This window comes from Tiliqua scincoides, chromosome 2 (assembly GCF_035046505.1).
Source record: "Tiliqua scincoides isolate rTilSci1 chromosome 2, rTilSci1.hap2, whole genome shotgun sequence".
Classification (NCBI taxonomy): domain Eukaryota; kingdom Metazoa; phylum Chordata; class Lepidosauria; order Squamata; family Scincidae; genus Tiliqua; species Tiliqua scincoides.
This window is the reverse complement of record NC_089822.1, coordinates 108,690,311-108,710,352: the sequence shown is the minus strand read 5'-3', so window position 1 is coordinate 108,710,352 and position 20,042 is coordinate 108,690,311. Positions and strand designations below refer to the sequence as shown.

Below are 20,042 nucleotides of genomic sequence, written 5' to 3'. Positions count from 1 at the left end.
TTTAACTTGTCAAGCAACTAGGATCTTCTAACCCAGAAATGGATGGAAGCTGATATGGCCAATCAGAGGGTCATGCACAGGCCAGTGAGAAGGCACTGCTCCCCATGGGGCCACCTTGTACACTTGTACAGCCCCCTCTTCCAGAATAAATCTAGCATAGTTAGCGTCACTTTGAGGTCATTCACTCTGCTATCCAGTCAATGACTCCAAAACTGCTATGCATCCTGGCCTGGTTAAAAATTCCCCCAATTTGGTTTTAAATCTGAGTCGGGCAAACCCAGACTGCATGTGTACATGTACAGTGTAGATGTGCGTGGGTGGGGGGGGGGCAACAAGATGCGGGGCATTGTTGTAAGGGAAGGAGATTTTCATGCTGCAGTTTTTTGTCTTTCCTCCACTCTGCACTCTTTCTCAAAAACCCATCCATGGCAGTGGGCACACTCAGTTTTTAAGAGTCATAATTATCTTGAGCTGATGGAAACAGCTGCCTACCCATTTTCTGGCCTTGCTCACTCCCTCTGTTGTTCAGTCCTCTGAATCATGGCATTTCCAGTAATTTGTGACATCACCGCTAACCAAAACAAGACATTGTGTATGCCAGTTTCAGAGTGCTTCTCTTACAATAGCTTGGCAGAGGCTGCCTCTGCATCTTATCAAGCTGTAAGCAACTTCCTGATGGAATATCCACCTTGGAGAATTAAATCATGCTTCATCCTCATCAGCTCGTTCTACAGAAAATGGTGGTGCCCTGATGCCTGTGTGTGAAACACAATGCAGAGCCTATTAAGCCTGTCTTTAGAACACAGAAGTAGACTGGATGTGGTCCTTTTATCTCTAAATACTTAGCTGCTTGGGGCTGATCCAGCCTGGGAACATTGCACATGATGAGGGATTGGTTATGCAACCATCCACTTCCAAATATGATTTAGATGTGGACTACATGGGAGGTCTTGGGCAATCTACTGCCTCTTGGCCTCATTTTCCTACTCTACAATGTGAGATTAATAATTACTTACCTCACAGGGCTGTTGTTTCTGAGTGAATGAGAAAGCACTGTGCAATGTTAAAGAATGCCATATATATAAATGGTTTATAATAATTACAAGAAAATACTATAATGCTAAGGGTAGAGATCTGCCCTTAGCTGATTGTGACAAGAAGCTGTTTGCTTTTGCTTATCTTTGTTCACACTCAAAAGACTTGGACGGTCTTGTAAAAATATATATATATTTTGGACAACATTTTTGAAGGAGTTTCACAGTCTGATAAAAAGCTACAGTTAGAGAAAATCCTCTTCTTCTGCATTCTTATGTTTGTAGATGTGAGGATCATGAGTGTCCAGGCTAACTGGGCATACAGACACTCCTTCAGGTGGTGCTCCTCTTATATTTAGTAACTGTCAATATACACACCAGTGCAGTGTGTTTTCTAGTGGGTGATTGATGGTGTTTCTTCTAAGGTTGTAAAGCCCTATTGGAACAGGGGACCATGTATTTATTTGACTTTCTCTGTAAACAGCTTTGTGAACTTGTTTTTTTTAAAGCATTATAAAAATCTTATTAAAAATATTAAAAATTAATATTAAATTAAAATTTAAAATTTTATTATTTATTAAAATTATTAATTATTTAATATTTATTAAAAATATTGTCCACATACTTATTAAAATATATGTCTTATTAAAAATATATGTCCACATGTCCAGTGCCAGATACTGTGGGCATTTCAGTACATGTTTGACATTGGTAATGGTCAAAACATTCTAAATAATTGACATCCACTGAGTAATACCAAACTTTAAAAGCAGTAAAAAATGTGTGAGTCTCTGGGTTTTGCAATCAGTGCCAGCACAACAATGAGTAGTTGGTTTCTGAGGCAGCTTATGGGGTGGAGCAAATGGGGGCCTGACTGTTCTTTCTAAAAACAGATAGTGTGTAGAGGGAGCAGAAGTCTGCATTTGCTGCTGTCCATCTCTGCACAACTGCTTCTGTCCCATCTGCTCCAAAAAAGGGAGGGTTTGGCAGCGAGGAGGACCTGAAGTTTTTTTGTTTTTGTTTTTTTGTTTTTTTTACAGGTATTTATATACCGCCTTTCTTGGTCTTTATTCAAGACTTTATTCAAGGCGGTTTACATAGGCAGGCTTATTAAATCCCCGCAGGGATTTTTACAATTTGAAAGAATGTTCTATCTTACAAGAACCACAACATTCAGATGTTACTTTCTTGATCTGGTTTCACATTCTGGCCTCCATCCTCCCACACTCAGAGCAGACGGAATAACTGGGCTCAGCTTATCAGCTGCTTCAAGGTCGCACGGTGCCGGTGGCTTCGAACTGGCGACCTTCGGATGTTATGGAAAAGTTGCATCTTTTCCAAAGAGATTGTAAAATTATGGAGTTGAAAGGGACTTGGAGGTCATCTAGTACAACCCCTGTTCAGTGAAGGCTGCAACAGCATCCTTGAAAGGTGACTTTTCAGCCTGTTCTTATGGAGGAAAGCCCACAACTGCATGAAGGAGACTGTTCCAGTGCCACACAGTTCTTACAGTTAAGAAGTTCTTCCCCACGTCTAGCCTAAATCTACTTCCCTGTAGTTTCTGTGATTCTGCTTTTTAGGAATCACAGAAAGTGTCCTTCCCTTCTTCCATATGACAGCCCTTCAGATACATGAAGATGGCTATCATATCTCCCCTTGGTCTCTCCGGACTAATAGTGCAATCCTATCCCCCCCATTTAATTGATTACACATTTTCGCAGCCCCCCCCCCAAAAGTTTTATAAATGAATGAATGAAATTTAAATTAATGAATAGGTTTTACTGGATCTTTTTTATTATCAGCATGATATGATACAGAACTAAAGAGAAATGTGACAATTACAGAGAAACAATGCTGTGCTTAAACTGGGAAATGATACATAATGAGTAAAAATGTCAAACATTAGCAAATGAATAGCAATAAAAATATTTCAAGTTGCTGCAGGCAGGATAAAATCTTGTGAGGGGGGCTGGATGTAGCCCCCAGGCCATAGTTTGGAGGCCCCTGGCTTAAATTAATGATAATTTAAAAGTGACCCTAACCACCAAATTGGAAGCCATCCTTAGCAGTTGCTGCCTGGAGCTCTTGATTAGCATCTGAAGCCCCTGAATCTGTATGACTAGTAGATTTTTGAGTATTCTGACATAACATTTGTTTTTATAGCAGAATAACTTCCTTTTTCAGTGGCTCAAACAGCTGCAGATTGACCTGCCCACCCCCATTTCCTGTACCTCTTTACTTTGCATTTGCACTAAGAATCTGGAGCCACATGAGAAATGGGAAAGGTGCTTCAAGCTAAGCCAGAATCCCTCTTTGTTTAGGACTGGGGAGAGTTGCTTTGTGGATATATTATCTGCAAACCACCTCCTGCAGTGTGAATACTCTTACCCCATCTAGTCAGCCAATATCAAGTTGATTTTTGCTAGGTTGTCTTTTATGCAGAATTGTAGGCCTATTCTGTGCTCATAGGAGGTCACTGTGTGTTGGGTGGTGGTGGGGATAAATATAAAATGAATCATTGATTGACTTTAAACTGCATGCACAGAATGCAATGACTGATATTTTTCCACCTATAAGCATTGTAACAGTTTTGTACCATTGACTGTGGATAGTTAGGATACAATATAGTTGATTGTCATCCTTCTCCTGGAAACTATTGCTGAGAAAATGTCCACAGGCAGGCCAGTTACATCATCATTATAACCAAGCCTGCTCCTCCCTCAGGCCCATTTACCAGGTGTGGATTTTGCAGTTGGTAAAAGGAGAAGTGAATTAAAAGGGAAGCTGCCCTGGGTCCCTTTCGGGAGAAGGGCGGGATAGAAATAAAGTTGTTGTTGTTGTTGTTATTATTAAACTTTTTGAGGGGTCTGCAAGCCATGGGAACCCCTCAGGGCATCAGAGGACTATAGAAATAGCCCTCCAAATTCAGCCATCTAAGTAACAGAGAACACCACTAAGCACTCTTCAACTTTGGGCTTCATGTAAGTCATAAAATATCTTATTAAGGGCACCCTGGGCTACAGTCCAAGGTCTTATTGATGAAGATAAATGCTGGAAATGACAAACACTAAGCACTGACCTCAGATTCCTTTTGCAATGATGCTTGGTGATATTTCAATTCTGGAGTGAAGTACTGTAGAAAGTAGAATCCAGCAGTGTTTCTTAGCCAGTACTACTGTTAGTATTTCACATATGGTACTTGGCAATGTAAATTAGTCTACGTGTCCATGAAGCATCACGGCTGCCACCACACAGCACCGCTGGGTCTGGTCCAACTCCACTAGAAGTGGAAATGGCTGGGGCATCGCTTGTGCCAGCAGCAAGATGTGGCACCCTCATCCCTGCCTGCTGGGCAAGGAGAGCACAGAGCGGAGGCGAGAGCAGGAGACAGAAGCAGCTGGAAAAGCCTCTTCTTCACTGCAAGAATGAATGTGTGGTGGTACTTTCAAAAGTAGTACAGTGCACTCACAAAAGTGGTGAGTGCACTTGCTAAAATGAGAGCTGTTGAAAAGTCCTGGTCAAAGGGCCCAATTCTACCCAAATTTCCAGTGCTGATGCAGCTGTGCCAGTGGGGCATGCACTGCATCCTGTGGTGTGGAAGTAGTCACAGAGGCCTCCTCAAGGTATGGGTAGATTTGTTCCCATACAAATCTGGGTTGTATGGGTTGCGTTATGGCTGCACTGGTGCTGGAAAGTTGGATAGGATTGGGCCCTAACATCCCAACCCTATGCATGTCTACTCAGAATTAAGTCCCATTGCATCCAATGAGGCTTACTCCCAGGGAAGTGAATAAGTAGGATTGCCACCTCAGTTGCATACTGAACTTTCATGGCTGATGTTTCTCTGGTTCCAAGCCCAAAGCTGCTTCTGTGGCTTGGAAAGTTCCATCCCATTACAGGGGAATGAGAAGCTCCCTGACATAAGAAGAGCCCATCCTGCTCGATCAGGCCAAAGGCCCATCTAGTCCAGCTTCCTGTATCTCACAGGGTGCAATCCTAACCCACTTTCTAGCACTGGCATAGCTGTGCCAGTGGGGCATGTGCTGCATCCTGCAGTTGGAGGACACTCATGGAGGCCTCCTCAAGGTAAGGAAATGTTTCTTCCCTTACCTTGGAGCTGCATTGCCCTTAGATGGAAAATGGGTTATGAATGTGCCCACAGTGGCCCACCAGATGGCTCAGGGAGCACATAAGACACAACCTACGTCTTGCTGCCTTCCCCTGCATCTGGCGATCTGAGGTAGCCTGCCTCTAAAACCAGGAGCTTGCACATTATACCTACCATGAGTTCCTGTATCTGTAAGGAATTGAAGAATGAAGTTGCTGATCTCTTGACTAAAATATGCAACTTGTCCCTCAAAACGGCCATGGTGCCAGAAGATTGGAGGATAGCAAATGTCACGCCGATCTTTAAAAAGGGAATAATAATAATAATAATAATAATAAACTTTATTTATACCCCGCCCTTTTCCCCAAAGGGACCCAGGGTGGCTTACAACATGTTAAAAACAGATTAAAACATAATTTAACAAACAGATAAGAACATATTAAAACACATTAACAGGTACCATAAAAAGACTAGTCAGATAAAAAGTCAGATAAAAAGAGCATAAAGCAGCAGTTCATAGAGGACTCAGGCCTTTAAAAAATACTAAAAGATGTAAAAAAGATGTTAAAAAGGCCATGAACTCAGAAGGCTTGTTTAAACAAAAGGGTCTTCAGGCCTCGCCGAAAAGTCTCAAGAGAGGAAGCCATTCTCAAGTCAAGGGGAAGGGCGTTCCATAACGTTGGTGCCACTACTGAGAAGACCCTATTTCTTGCCGCTGCCCCACGTACCTCCTTAGGCGGTGGCACTTGTAAAAAGTCCTTCTCTGATGACCTAAGAGGACGAGCCGGATTGTGCGGGAGTAGGCGATCTCTAAGATACCCTGGCCCAGAGCAGTATAGGGCTTTAAAGGTCAAAACCAGCACCTTGAATTGGGCCCGGAAACAAATGGGCAGCCAATGTAGCCCCTGGAGAAGCGGGCTGACAGAGTCAAACCACCTAGCTCCAGTGACCACACGGGCTGCCACATTCTGCACTAATTGCGGCGAAAGAGGGAAATAATAAGGGAAAGAGGGGGGACCCGGGAAACTATAGGCCGGTCAGCCTAACATCTATACCAGGTAAGATGGTGGAATGCCTCATCAAAGATAGAATCTCAAAACACATACACAAACAGGGCTTGCTGAGGGAGAATCAGCATGGCTTCTGTAAGGCGTCTTGCCACACGAACCTTTTAGAATTCTTTGAAAAGGTCAACAGGCATGTGGATGCGGGAGAACCCATAGACATTATATATCTGACATTATATATCTGGACTTTCAGAAGGCGTTTGACACGGTCCCTCACCAAAGGCTACTAAAAAAACTCCACAGTCAGGGAATTAGAGGACAGGTCCTCTCCTGGATTGAGGACTGGTTGAAGACCAGGAAACAGAGAGTGGGTGTCAATGGGCAATTTCCACAATGGAGAGAAGTGAAAAGCGGTGTGCCCCAAGGATCTGTCCTGGGACTGGTGCTCTTCAACCTCTTCATAAATGACCTGGAGACAGGGTTGAGCAGTGAGGTGGCTAAGTTTGCAGACGACACCAAACTTTTCCGAGTACTGAAGACCAGAAGTGATTGTGAGGAGCTCCAGAAGGATTTCTCCAAACTGGCAGAATGGGCAGCAAAATGGCAGATGCGCTTCAATGTCAGTAAGTGTAAAGTCATGCACGTTGGGGCAAAAAATCAAAACTTCACATAAAGGCTGATGGGTTTCTGAGCTGTCTGTGACAGATCAGGAGAGAGATCTTTGGGTGGTGGTGGACAGGTCGATGAAAGTGTCCACCCAATGTGCGGCAGCAGTGAAGAAGGCCAATTCTATGCTTGGGATCATTAGAAAAGATATTGAGAACAAAATGGCTAATATTATAATGCTGTTGTACAAATCTGTGGTAAGACCACACCTGGAATATTGTGTCCAGTTCTGATTGCTGCATCTCAAAAAAAAACATAGGGGAAATGGAAAAGGTGCAAAAGAGAGCAACTAAGATGATTACGGGGCTGGGGCACCTTCCTTATGAGGAAAGGCTATGGCGTTTGGGCCTCTTCAGCCTAGAAAAGAGACGCCTGAGGGGGGACACGATTGAGACATACAAAATTATGCAGGGGATGGACAGAGTGGATAGAGAGATGATCTTTACACTCTCACATAACACCAGAACCAGGGGACATCCACTAAAATTGAGTGTTGGGAGAGTTAGAACAGACAAAAGAAAATATTTCTTTACTCAGCGTGTGGTTGGTCTGTGGAACTCTTTGCCACAGGATGTGGTGATGGCGTCTGGCCTGGACACCTTTAAAAGGGGATTGGACAAGTTTCTGGAGGAAAAATCCATTACGGGTTACAGGCCATGATGTGTATGTGCAACCTCCTGATTTTAGAAATGGGCTATGTCAGAATGCCAGATGCAAGGGTGCACCAGGACGAGGTCTCCTGTTATCTGGTGTGCTCCCTGGGGCATCTGGTGGGCCTCTGTGAGATACAGGAAGCTGGACTAGATGGGCCCATGGCCTGATTCAGTGGGGCTGTTCTGATGTTAACCTGTGCTGAACTTTTCTCCAGAAATTTGTCTAATCCCCTCTTAAAGGCATCTAGGCAAGATGTCATCACTACTTCCTGTGGCAAGGAGTTCCCCTGGAAGCGTGCATCTGGAGTGCATGTGCAGCGAGAGACGCACGTGCAAATCGCCCGAGAGTTGGGGCTTTGAGCCAGCTGGTCTGCGTGGGTTTGCTTTTGCGGCTGGGTCGGGACGGCGCTGCACAGGTCTGAGCCCGGCTGCGCAAAGGCGCCTCCCCGGCCTCGGGGCGCGCAGCCAGCCAAGGCGGCTGTGGGACTGGCAGGGCGGGCCTGCCCCTTCTCCTTCCGAAAGGCTACTACAGGTTTGGCCAGTTCGGCCCTGCGGGAGAGGCAACCCGAGGAGCCTCATTGGGCTGCCGATCAGCAGCTGACTGGGAGAGGAGGGAGGAGAGAGAAGGCAGGCAGGCAGGCAGGAAAGAAGGAAACTCGGCTGGGATGGCGGGGGAGGAGGAGGAAAATTACTACGGCAAGCACGGTAAGGAAGCAGGCTTGCATTGCCCCTTCCCCAGCAGCAGGTGTTCCCACGAAAGGGCTTCCCTGGAGGTGAAGCGCCAGCCCTCAATGGCGGGGTGCAGCACAGCTGGGCTGGGATTTGGCGCCCCTCTCCTGGCTGGGATTTGGCGCCCCTCTCCTGGCTCAGCTTTGGCGGTGGCAGCGCCTTAGGCTGCAATCCTCACCACACTTTCCTGGGAGTAAGGCCCATTGAACACAGTGGGACTTACTTCTGAGTAGACCTGGCTAGGCTTGTGCCCTGAGTGAGAGCGCACTGGGACACTGTGGCTCTTTGCAGCCCAAATGCTCTCCCTGCTGTCCCCTTCCCCGCTTGCCACCCGCTGACAATTCTTCCCAGGAGGTGAATGGTGTCAAGTGTATTTGCTTCTTCTGCATCAGCTTCATAACTGGGCAAGGGAGGGGAAAGGTAATTAAATCAGCTGCCAGAGCAGATTAATACCAGAACAAAGACAAGCAAGAGGTGGGAAGGAAGGGTGTGAGAGAGGCCCTCACTCACCCTTCCAATGACAAACAGCACCCCAACCCTGGTCCAAATGCTTCCAGTCACTGCCCTTGGTTTGTTCATCTACCTCAGAAAGAGGGGAGGGGGAGGAAAGACTTTTATGAAAGGTGGTGGTCCCAGCTGTGGGTACCTTGTGGTGCTTCCCACCAACCAGTCTTAAGCCATTTCTGCATATATGCAACAGGGACCAAAAGTGTACACCTATGGGCAGGGTATATATGGGTTAAACTGGATAGTGAGCTCTGGGGCAGCACAGCTCTGGGGCGGTTATTGGGATGCATGCACAGGCCTAAACTTATCTATGACTTAGGGTGCAGTCCTAACTAATTTTCCAGCACTGAGGTAAGGACAATGCAACAAGGTAAGGGAACAAGCATTGCTGTACCTTCAGAAGGCCTCAGTGACTTCCCCCACAACTGCAGGGTGCAGCACATGCCCCATTGGCACAGCTATGCCAGTGCTGGAAAGTTGCTCAGGATTGCCCTTAAATGGTGACAGTGGCATTATTGAGGGCGGGGGGGGGGAACTGGGGTATTAAGACAGAGGTATAAGAAGTTTCCATTTTACTAAGACGTGCTTCTAAACTGACAGGTGAACACAGAAGTTTCATCAGACAGCTTGCAAAGCAAGTCAGACAAGCAAGATGCTGGTATTTTTCCCCCATGCTTGGCAAAGTAGACTGGAGAAAACTCAGACAAAGGGTTAGCTATTGGGATGAGAACCAGAGCAATCCCTTGGTGTCTATGTACAACTGTAGACATTTTGCTGAGCAGTAATTTATGCCTTCCCCCAGCGCAATGCCTATGCAATCCTACCTCCAGAGGGAGGACTGGTATCGACTAAAACACTTCTCATGGAAGTGATGGCATTTACCACTTAACTGGCAATCCCTTTTAGTTGGGCACATGGAAACAAAGCCTCTGGAGGAGTTCCTAATGCCTTCTCCAGGGACTGTCATAGCATAGGGAAAGTTATGAATGTGACAGTGGGAAATAACCCGAGTACGTATCAATTCATAACACAAATCTTTGTAGAGCTACGGAGCTGAAGTACAACTTTGGCTTAATTTAATTTTAATGTTAAAATGAATGATAAACCTTTACCAATGTCCATGTAAAATTCAAACAGGATATATTCCCAGAATGGCTAATAAATGTTGTTGTTGTTTTCTTCTCTGTAATATAAAGTACCACACCCCACCCTGTTTTATCCCTTACTCTGCTTGGTGGTGATTCCAAAGCCTTAGTGATTAGAAAGACTCTAAGGCTTTCTAAAGACTCCTACACACTTTCCTGGGAGTAAGTCTCACTGAACATAATGGGACTAACCTTTGAGTAGACCTGCCTAGGACTGTGCTGTAAGAGAAGCTGACAGGAGCTCTGTTGCTAGGTGATAGCTATTGTGTATATGTGTTGGGGATGGGGGATTATCTTCTAGACAGCTTTCAGAACTGTAATCTACTAGATGGTCCTCTGTAATAACCCCACTGGAAGTTTGTAAGTGGGTTTCTTTTTGCTTCTCAGACCCCAACTGCCACAGATTACTTATAGAGAAGGATAGGCTCCGCCATCTCCCCTTCATCCACTGACAGTGAAACTCGACCAATGAAGAATCTTTTTCTAGCCTGGTCACACTGAGATTCTCTGCTGCACATTAGGTTTCTCTTTGCAGTCTAGAATCAAGTAAAACAAATTGCTCTTGGTAAGAGGTTGGAGACTCCTATTCTTGGGGCTCCTTTCTGCCAAGACTCCAAAACTCCCTTTGGCACAGAATGGCCATTTTGGACAGCAAAAGTGATATGGAGAATGGGGCTTCCCTTTCTGCTTCTCCCTGAAGGTGGAGCTTGCACTGGAACATTGGGAAGCAGAGTTTTCCATTAAGGGGCAAGTGAGTTCTGGGAGGGGATGAGCATGAGCCCAGCCAAGGCTTGTCATGGGGGCTGCACCAAGGCTTGGGCAGGGAGGGAGTCTGCAGGGTCCTTTGTTGGAATCGTATGCATTATTTACACAGTTCAAGGTGTATTTCAGTAGAATGACATTTGTTTTAAGAAGACTATAGAACAGTCATTCAATATTTCCAATCTGCTTTTCGTCTTTCCCTGGACCTGGTCTAAGATCACCAGCACCTTGAGGGAAAGGCTGAGGCTATACTGTATTTTCCCCAGTGTTACCTACAAGCTTCCGCCTCTTTGTCAAGAGTATTCCACACAAAAGTCCAACTTGGAATGTGCACTGTGTCTGCTTATAGATGCGCCATCAGCCCTTTGCAGAGATTACTTGCGCTGAGAAGCTGATGAATGCTCCCCCTCAAAAACATTTCAAAGATGTGTGATGCTCTTCCTGTTGTATTTTATTCTTCATACTAAACTCATTTCAAAGTTGCAACTCTCAAAATTATGACTTTCAATTTGCTCAGATTTTCCCTTTTTGTGACGGTGAAGGGGAAAAGGGTTACTGTTTCAGAGGGAGTAAAATTAGGCTGGCAACGATCCATTTCTATTTGTAGCCCAAGAGAAGGCAGTAGGGCCCCTCCAAAGGGAGAGCAAGAGGACTGGTGGTAGGCCCCTCCAAAGGGCACAAGAGGACTGGTGATAAAGAAGTTCTGTTCTTGACCCTTTTCCAAGTGTGGCTTGGATGAGGCTAGTGATGTGGGCTTTCTGGAAAATGTTGAATCTGATTTTCCAAAGCCTTCAGTTGATCTGGATCTGATTTAGCACATTTGTTTTCCAGTTAGTGAATAAAACTTTCTGTGTCTACTCAGAAGTAAGTCCCACAGAAGTCTGTTCAGTAGTGCGTACTCCCATGTAAGGATGTGTATGATTGCAGCCTCAATGTGGTTTAAATATTATGTCCTAAAACATTTAAAGCTTTCCTTAGATTTTTTTTTGAATAGTTGTAAATATTTTTGGACGTGACAACTCAATAACACACATCCTTGCATTGTTTAACATATTGTAAAAAACTGAAGATGCTGAAAATAGTTAACATTCTAATTTTAGGACATTCAAAGGGCTACGCAGTATGTTGTTTCTTAAGGTTACGCCCCTGAAAACAAATTAATTACAACTTTGAAGCTCCTGGAGCTGGCAATATCATTATTTAGGACCAGCCAAAATGATACAAAGTTTATGAGCAGCAAGCTGCTAAGTTTTCTTGAACTCTTAATCAGAATGGAAGTTAAGCAGAAAAAGGGGGGAAGGGAATCTAGACATGATTGGAGACCTCAGAAGTAAGCAGGCTATGACAAATTGATAATGTAGCTTAGAAGCAGCTACGCAGACTCCATTTTAAGGCTGTTACATGCCACAGAGTTTGAGGCTATAGCACTATACCCAGCTTCTCCCCCTTCCCTTTTTGCTTTTCATTCAGCACAAGTCTATGCATGTCTACTCAGAAGTAACACATTCTTCAGAATGACTCAGAAGTAAGTTCAATTGAATTTTCTTTCAGTTAAGTGTGTATGGGATTGCAGCCTTAGCAAGCAGGCTGAGAAATGCTGGGCAACTCAAGAGCTGATTGTTCGAAACTTTGTATACTCTTGGTTGGTCCTCATAAAGATATTACCAGACTGTGGCTTTTGAATTTTTTCCTCCTCTAATGGACCAGCATAGCTTCCTGACTTCTGTGAAATTTGAAACTGCCCTGTTTGATTGGTATTGCATTCATTTGTTGTCATACTAATTAGTTTGATAAAACAAGGCATTTTTAGGAATGAAACATTTTCAAAGGAAAAATACAACAAATCTTCCATCCTGTACCACTGAATGGGAAAAACCAAAGGCCCACAATGGTGTTCACTCTACCACTAGCCTTTCATGCAGACACTCTGCATACTAGCTTATTATCTCTCCTTGTGATTCCTGGATTTTTGGTTGGGGGGTGTGTGTGTCTGTGTTAGGTAAGGGAAACAAGGGAAACTGACAGCTGCTTTAGTTGGCTGATAGCCAGCCAAAGAGAGTATGCTAACTGAGACAGGGGTGTTGTAGCCTGTTGAAAGGGGTGACTGTTTTCTGAGTTGTGGAAGATCAATGAGGGATAGTGCTTAATTTCTCAAATGAGGGGCACAGACTGGCACCTGAAGCCATGCCCCAGAAGATCCCTTGCACTTAATCCCAGATGTGTGAAAGTTTGTTGTGTGTGCTCAAAGGTGAGAAAAAAGCACTCTGTCCATGCTCAGAGGCTTTTTTTGCTAGTACTTCACTTGTTGTTTGTCTCTTTGCCTTTAGGATGGGGCAGGCTGTGCATTTTAAAAGACCAAATTAAAAATGTATTCTGGAGTGAGAACAGGCATTGAAAGCAGATTCTTGGCTAAACCCAGGCTCAAATTTAGCTCTCATGAGGACCCCTTGAGAGTTCACCCTGCTCTTTCTGGAACATTTCTGGTGAGAGCAAGTTGTATTTTGTGTGCATGCCTGTGTTGCTCTGAAAATTTTGAGTAGCTGCCTCAAACCACTAAAAGATTACTACTTCAGCAACAAACCTCAAATTGGCTTCCTGCTACCTTAAAACCTAGGAGGAGGAGAGATCTCTCTAAGCTTACTTTCTTCCTAGATGTTAGGCCTTTGCCAGCTTTTCCATTTGTGGATTTAGAAGCTTTTCATTCCAAGGTGAAATTTGCAGACTAGCTGCAATATAACAGTGTAGTGTGGTATTGGGACAAGTTCCCTTCAAAGATCCATGAATGCTGGACTACAGTCACTGTTGGGGAGGGCATGAGCAGATGCAGTTATATGTACTTAGGATCTGTTCTTATTGGAGGGGCTTGGGCTAAAAACTGCAGTGGCTGGTTCCAGTGTACTTGAGTTTCTTGGGCAAAAGTTTTGAATGTGATACATCAATAGACTTCACGGAGGAGTTGTTCAGAGGGAGAGGTAGTACCATGTAAATGTTCTGGAAGGCCTAGGGGCAGCCAGGGAGAATGGGTGAAGTCAATAATTAAATTTTGGTAGCAGCAGCTTTTTCTTATCTGTAAACAAATGCAAGCTGCATGTGCCAAAATTTCCTCTTCCCCCAAACTATTACAGGTCAGGATTCCTGCTGTCCTTCCTCTCCAGAGGTCTTTTCCAGACAATGCTAGACAGTTTCCCAGGACTCTGCGTATAAAGTTGCATGATCACCAAGAATCCAATAAGTGCAGCTTTGCTTGTTAAATTTCTCCCCACCACAAAATTGTTAGACTGGGGAAAAAAGCAACAATGCTATGCTCAATCCATCCAAAGAATGCTCTTAGTTTCTGCAAAACCTCAGTGCTGATGAGTTACTTGATGCTCTCCTATGAGATAATACCACTTCCCCCTCCACTCGGTGTCCTAGAAAAAAGGATCAATTGATTAGGAACCTTTCTATGCTCTTGTACAGTTCATTTGTTTCATGCTCATTTGTTTAAGTGGGGCTTGCACCTGAAAATTTTGGGGTAATAGTGTCAAAAGCCAGTAAATTGCCAAGTTTCCCTGCTTCTGCAGTGCATAGCTCCTTAACTCAGTATGTTACTTTCCTCCTTTTCTAGGTACACCCCAGAAATATGACCCAACTTTCAAAGGCCCCATTTATGACAGGTAAGAGCAGCATGTTGCTGGAGGTTTCAAGGTCAGTCTTGGGATAGTGTGAAAAATGCTACTTGTGCTGTGCATTGTCAGGTGCGGAGTCAGTCTGTTGCTACAATAGATAGCCTCTTATTCCTGACCTCTTCGCTTTTGAAGGCCAGTGATGTTGATTCGGAGGACACAAATGAAAGTGTAGATTCTCTAACCAGGAGTCTCAGATGCTGTAATGAAATAAATCTGAGTGAAACTGCTGCATGTATTTGGCAAGCTGTGTGTGTAGCTGTGTGTTTATGCGCCAACTAGCCCCTTGTGCGCAAGTGGTTTCCTGGGTGTCACTTCTACTGTGAATGTTCCAAGGAACTGGAGTCCAAGAAATGGGCACAACAGCTTGATCTCATTTTTGCTGGGCCTCCTCAGCTTCCATATAGACTACGGACTGGGTCTTGTAGCCAGGATTGTCTTTCATGAACATCCTCCCAAGTGGCTGCCAAGGTTATCCTTGCCTAGAAACGTCTTCATTGTTACTTTCTCTTTCTCTTCTTATGTAAGGTTTCAAAATATTTACCTGAAGAATTGGAAAAATTAGTAAATATTGTTTATCGGGGGGGGGGGGGATTACCTTCAAGGATCCACATTAGTTCTATTTATATAATGAGTCCGGGTTTGTTCTGTACCCTCGCAATCAGTCATTGATGTTCACTGCTTTTGTCCCAGGAAATTAGATAGCTCAACAAAGTTGGGCTGGCCTTGGTGGCCAAACCAGCATTTGTGGTCACCCCCAGGCCCCTCCTTAAGAGGCAAGATAATATCCCTACACCTCTAAAATGCAAAACAAGATCAGGGACAATCCCCTGCTCCAAGCATTGATGGGGAAGATAATATAATTCTCTGCTCTAACTTGAAGCAGTCACAAATGTAGTGACTGAAGCAAGCGAGCACCTTGCCTCCATTGAAATGAATGGGAAGCCTTGCTCATTTCGCTACTGCTTGGGCAGGAGGTGCCTCTAGTGAATTGTTCTCTTTGTTCTTGGAATATGGAAACAGGGATAAAAAAGGGAGGGACATCCAGAAGGTTTGGTTTGGGAATTGCATACTGAGTCCATTCAATTTGATTCCTCTCTTTCCTCTCTCCCTCAGGGGCTGCACTGATATCATCTGCTGCATCTTGCTTATGGTTGCAATTGTGGGCTATGTCATTGTGGGAGTTGTGGGTATGTATCCTGCAGTTTTCCTCCTTTCTCTGGCTTCAGGAAACAGCAGTGTTTTTGAAGACCAAATATTTCAGTGTAGAGGATCTAAAATGTTAAAGGCAAGAAAGTGGAGCAACATGAAAAGGCTGTGGAGTTTTGTTGTAAATGTTAGATGGATGAGCTAACGGCCTTTCCTGCCTTCACTTGCTTCACCAGTTCCAAAGTCTTTTTTGGCTGAACTTCCGATATTTTGAGAGGAAAAGTGACTTGAGCATGTGATTGGCATATGAGAACTGTAATTAGTGATAGAAAAGGATAGGAAGGACGGATGATGGCTGTAGAGAGCTCCCTTCTTTGTAAAATGCTCTCTTTTAACTTTTTAAAAGTTATTTGGGGGGGGGGGGTTTGATGATATGGAAAGTGTGTTTCCATCAACATAAAAGAGTGATGCATTCTCCAAGTATTGTGTTTTTAGGGCTACAATCATTTAAACCAGGGGTGGGCAAACATTTTGGCAGGAGGGCCACATTATCTCTCTGACACTGTGTTGAGGACCCAGAAAAAAAGAATTAATTTACATTTCAAATTTGAATAAATTTATATATATGAATATATTAAAAGTGGAACTTATGAATGAATGAATTTAATGAGCTTATTTGTAATACACATGATAACTATAATACAGGCATGTAGAACCACATGAGAACTATGAAGTATGTTTGCCACACACTTCTTGCACGGTGAAAACATAAAAACCAAACCAGAAACACATGAAGACATAAGTTATTCAGAAGAAATTGGGGGGTGTGTGTGTTAAAATAATGCCCAGGGAAAAGCAGAAAACACATGGAGACTATAACTGGCCTTGCTCTAACTCAGACTACAGCTTGTGGCTGGTGGTCACAACCAGAAGTCACAGGCCAGCATGGGCTCCGATAGTCTCCAATAGGTCAGAGTCTCCTTGGAGACTGAGGACTCCCTGCGGGCCAGATTAGGGGACCCTGAGGGCAGCAAATGGCCCCTGGGCCGGGGTTTGCCCACCCCTGATTTAGACCTTTTACTAAGAGTAAGTCCCTTGATCAGAATGTGACATATGTCTGAGTAGACATGCATAGAATCATGCTGTTAGTAATCTGTGTTTGCAGTACGATGAAATGTGCATGTATGGAATCTCTGCCCTGTTCACCTTTCCTGTTGTTGCCTTTGCCGTCTCTTTTTGGGAAAGTCAAGAGGTGACATCAGGGGTGGCAAAGTAGGACACTGGCAGAAGGTCCTGTCTATAGAAAGGCTTACTTGACTGACTGCATTAATATCCAGTGCCAGTTGTTGCCATGGAGAGAGTTGGACCCAAGGCTGCAGCAACCTGATGTGAGCAGGGATGAGGGATACTAATGTGTGTAATACAGTGCTCCTGCTATAGTGTCTTAGTTGGCCTCATATAGCTGTTTCCCTGCAAGGTCAGAGTTATGTGGAGTGATGTGTGTTGCAGCTCTCTTGTGACTGCTTGAGTGCTAATTTAGGAGACTCCTGATAAAGAGGCAGTGTCATCAAGACTTGGACTTTGGAGGCTTGGGTTAAAATGCCAAAGCAAGTTGCTTCTTCTCACCACTTTTTGTGATGATAAAATGAGCACCCTATTTTCTGGTCTCCTGGGGAAAGAATGTGATACATACGATCTTCTCGTATGCAAGAGAAGATGCATGTTATTAGTTACTGTAGCTGCTGGATGATGCTGCAAGATGTGAAGGGGAGCATTTAGTAAAATTATGTCTTTCTGTTACCTCTTCAGCGTGGACACAGGGAGACCCTCGGAAGGTGATCTATCCAACAGATAGTCGTGGGCAGTTCTGTGGACAGGCGGGAACACCTAATGAGTAGGTATCTGATAGAAATCATATATTTCAGTGGTTCCCAAACTTTCTAGCACCAGGAACCACTTTTTAAAATGACACTCAATCAGAACCCACATAGGTTTACCAGACTTATAAAAAAGGAGATTTGGAAAGAAATATTTATTTATTTATTTATAAGTAATAATAACCAGAAAAAGACCCTCAAACATTTATCTCCCTATATTTACACAAGCTTGCAAACTGCAGGAGCTTAGCTCTTTGCAGGGTAATTAGCAGCTACAGTATCTGATTTTTGAATAACCTCAGGGCTTGAGGCAATTAGTTATTTGATCTTTCCATCACCCTTTGGTGACCCAATAAAAATCAGGTTGTGACCCAAAGTTTGGGAACCACTGATCTAGTTATTAGCATGAGTCCTTGAACAATGAGATTTTTAACCCAGTAGCAGGGGGGGAAAAACTGTTTATAGTCTTGAAAAGCATCTGGAAGTTTCAGATTTTGGAGTGCAGGCATACTTTGCTTAACAACTGTCCACTTAATGTTGGACTGCATATAGGATGGTAGTCAAAGCACAACAAAGAGATTTTGATGAGTCAAGTCTCCCATAGCCTGAAGCAAAGTGTCTGTGTACACAGCAGAGAGGCTCCTAATAGAAAGAAGAGACAATCTATCTCCAGTAGCCTGTGCAGTCAGCTAGTGTCTGTTTCCACAACATAGGCATTAGACTGGGCTGAATGTTCACTTAATGACCTATTGCATAACAACAGGGATAGGAGAACATATAAGTGATGCAAATCTGTATTTACAAATGAACCCTAAGAAAATGCAATTGTATTTGACAGTGGACAGCAGTACTGTATATGCCACAAAAGAACATAAGAACAGCCCCACTGGATCAGGCCATAGGCCCATCTAGTCCAGCTTCCCGTATCTCACAGCAGCCCACCAAATGCCCCAGGGAGCACACCAGATAACAAGAGACCTGCATCCTGGTGCCCTCCCTTGCATCTGACATAGCCCATTTCAAAATCAGGAGGTTGCACATGCACATCATGGCCTGTAACCCGTAATGGATTTTTCCTCCAGAAACTTGTCCAATCCCCTTTTAAAGGCGCCCAGGCTAGACGCCATCACCACATCCTCTGGCAAGGAGTTCCACAGACCAACCACATGCTTAGTAAAGAAATATTTTCTTTTGTCTGTTCTAACTCTCCCAACACTCAATTTTAGTGGATGTCCCCTGGTTCTGGTGTTATGTGAAAGTGTAAAGAGCATCTCTCTATCCACTCTGTCCATCCCCTGCATAATTTTGTATGTCTCAATCATGTCCCCCCTCAGGCGCCTCTTTTCTAGGCTGAAGAGGCCCAAATGCCGTAGCCTTTCCTCATAAGGAAGGTACCCCAGCCCCGTAATCATCTTAGTCGCTCTCTTTTGCACCTTTTCCATTTCCACTATGTCTTTTTTGAGATGCGGCAACCAGAACTGGACCCAATACTCCAGGTGTGGCCTTACCATCGATTTGTACAACAGCATTGTAATATTAGCCATTTTGTTCTCAATACCTTTTCTAATGATCCCAAGCATAGAATTGGCCTTCTTTATTGCCGCTGCACATTGAGGTATGCCGCCACAATATAGGGTGAACCAAAAGTGGGTGGACAGTAAATGATAACATTTTCTTGCATCAGTATTTAAATTATTTGCCATTATGGGTTATCTGAACTAACTGAAAATAAAAAAATATTAAATTTAAATAAATTTAGTTATAAAATTTAATATAATATAACACAAATGCCACAAATGAACACCATCATTATAGTATAACCCTAACACAAACCCTGTTCCACCTACTGTCCACCTACTTTTGGTTCACCCTGTATGTGCTATATACTACATCATGCCCTACGTGCGTGCATGCGCGCGCGCGCACACACACACACACACACACACACCCAGTTTGTGTGGTGTATGTTTGGTCTCTATATTAATGTTCATGGTGCAGATTTATGAGTAGTCACAAATAAATTCTATTGACTTGTAGGACTTATGGCCAGGTAAGTGTTTACTGAACTTGGTACAGTCTAAAAGCCAGAACTAATCCCCCTCCTTACATAAATCACTTTGGGCTAACCCTTTGCACTGCTTGTGTTTGACAGAAGCACAGTCAGGACAGAGCTATTAGAGAGCATTTCCTTATGCTAGAAAAGTAATGGCTGGGGTGGAGAAACCTGGCTTGGGATGGTTAGCAGGGCTAAGCTACTGAAACTTAGATGGGGTACAAAGTAACCAGCTGATTTCTGGACTACTGTTGTATCCCTTGTACTTTTTTTTCTTGTTAGATGGAAAGGTTAATCTATTTTTCTTTGAGTAAAACATACACCATGTTGCCAGTAACGGTACTTTTCCACTTTGTCTCTTCTGGGTTCGACAGAAGAGCCCTTGGTCAGTCTGAGGCCCAAACTAAATGTGCAGTTATTCCAGGGGTGGCCAACCTTTCAACTTTAGGGCTCCTGGACCTTTAGCAATTGTACAGAAGAGGAAGTTTCAGCAAGTGCAGCTTGTCATCTGTGATATTGGCCACCTCTAAGTTATTTCTCAGGAAAACCACATTTCACTGCAATCCAAGGCTTTCTTTGAAACAAAAGCTGTTCTGGTCCCTCTTCTGGTGTTGTCAGTCATCCAGATATCATGTATCTGCATGTATCCCTGCAGCACTTGTTAGCCTAAGGGGTGGGACGTCCCCC

At 44.0% G+C, this 20,042-nt stretch overlaps 1 protein-coding gene across 6 annotated transcripts in view; it reads left to right on the top strand.

The window, feature by feature from the left end:
• Nucleotides 1-20,042, top strand: part of SLC44A2 (solute carrier family 44 member 2 (CTL2 blood group)) — a 72,339-nt gene that overhangs the window by 16,249 nt on the left and 36,048 nt on the right. For 2 of the 6 annotated variants that reach the window (XM_066618359.1, XM_066618355.1), the window contains exons 1-4: nucleotides 8,013-8,173; nucleotides 14,219-14,267; nucleotides 15,393-15,466; nucleotides 17,235-17,319. In XM_066618359.1, coding sequence (XP_066474456.1) covers nucleotides 8,134-8,173; nucleotides 14,219-14,267; nucleotides 15,393-15,466; nucleotides 17,235-17,319 — 248 coding nt within the window. In that variant the 5' untranslated portion in view covers nucleotides 8,013-8,133. Of the gene's footprint in view, nucleotides 1-8,012; nucleotides 8,174-12,081; nucleotides 12,137-12,938; nucleotides 13,095-14,218; nucleotides 14,268-15,392; nucleotides 15,467-17,234; nucleotides 17,320-20,042 lie in introns of those variants that run through there. The other 4 variants (XM_066618356.1, XM_066618353.1, XM_066618358.1 and 1 more) reach the window with 3 other exon arrangements.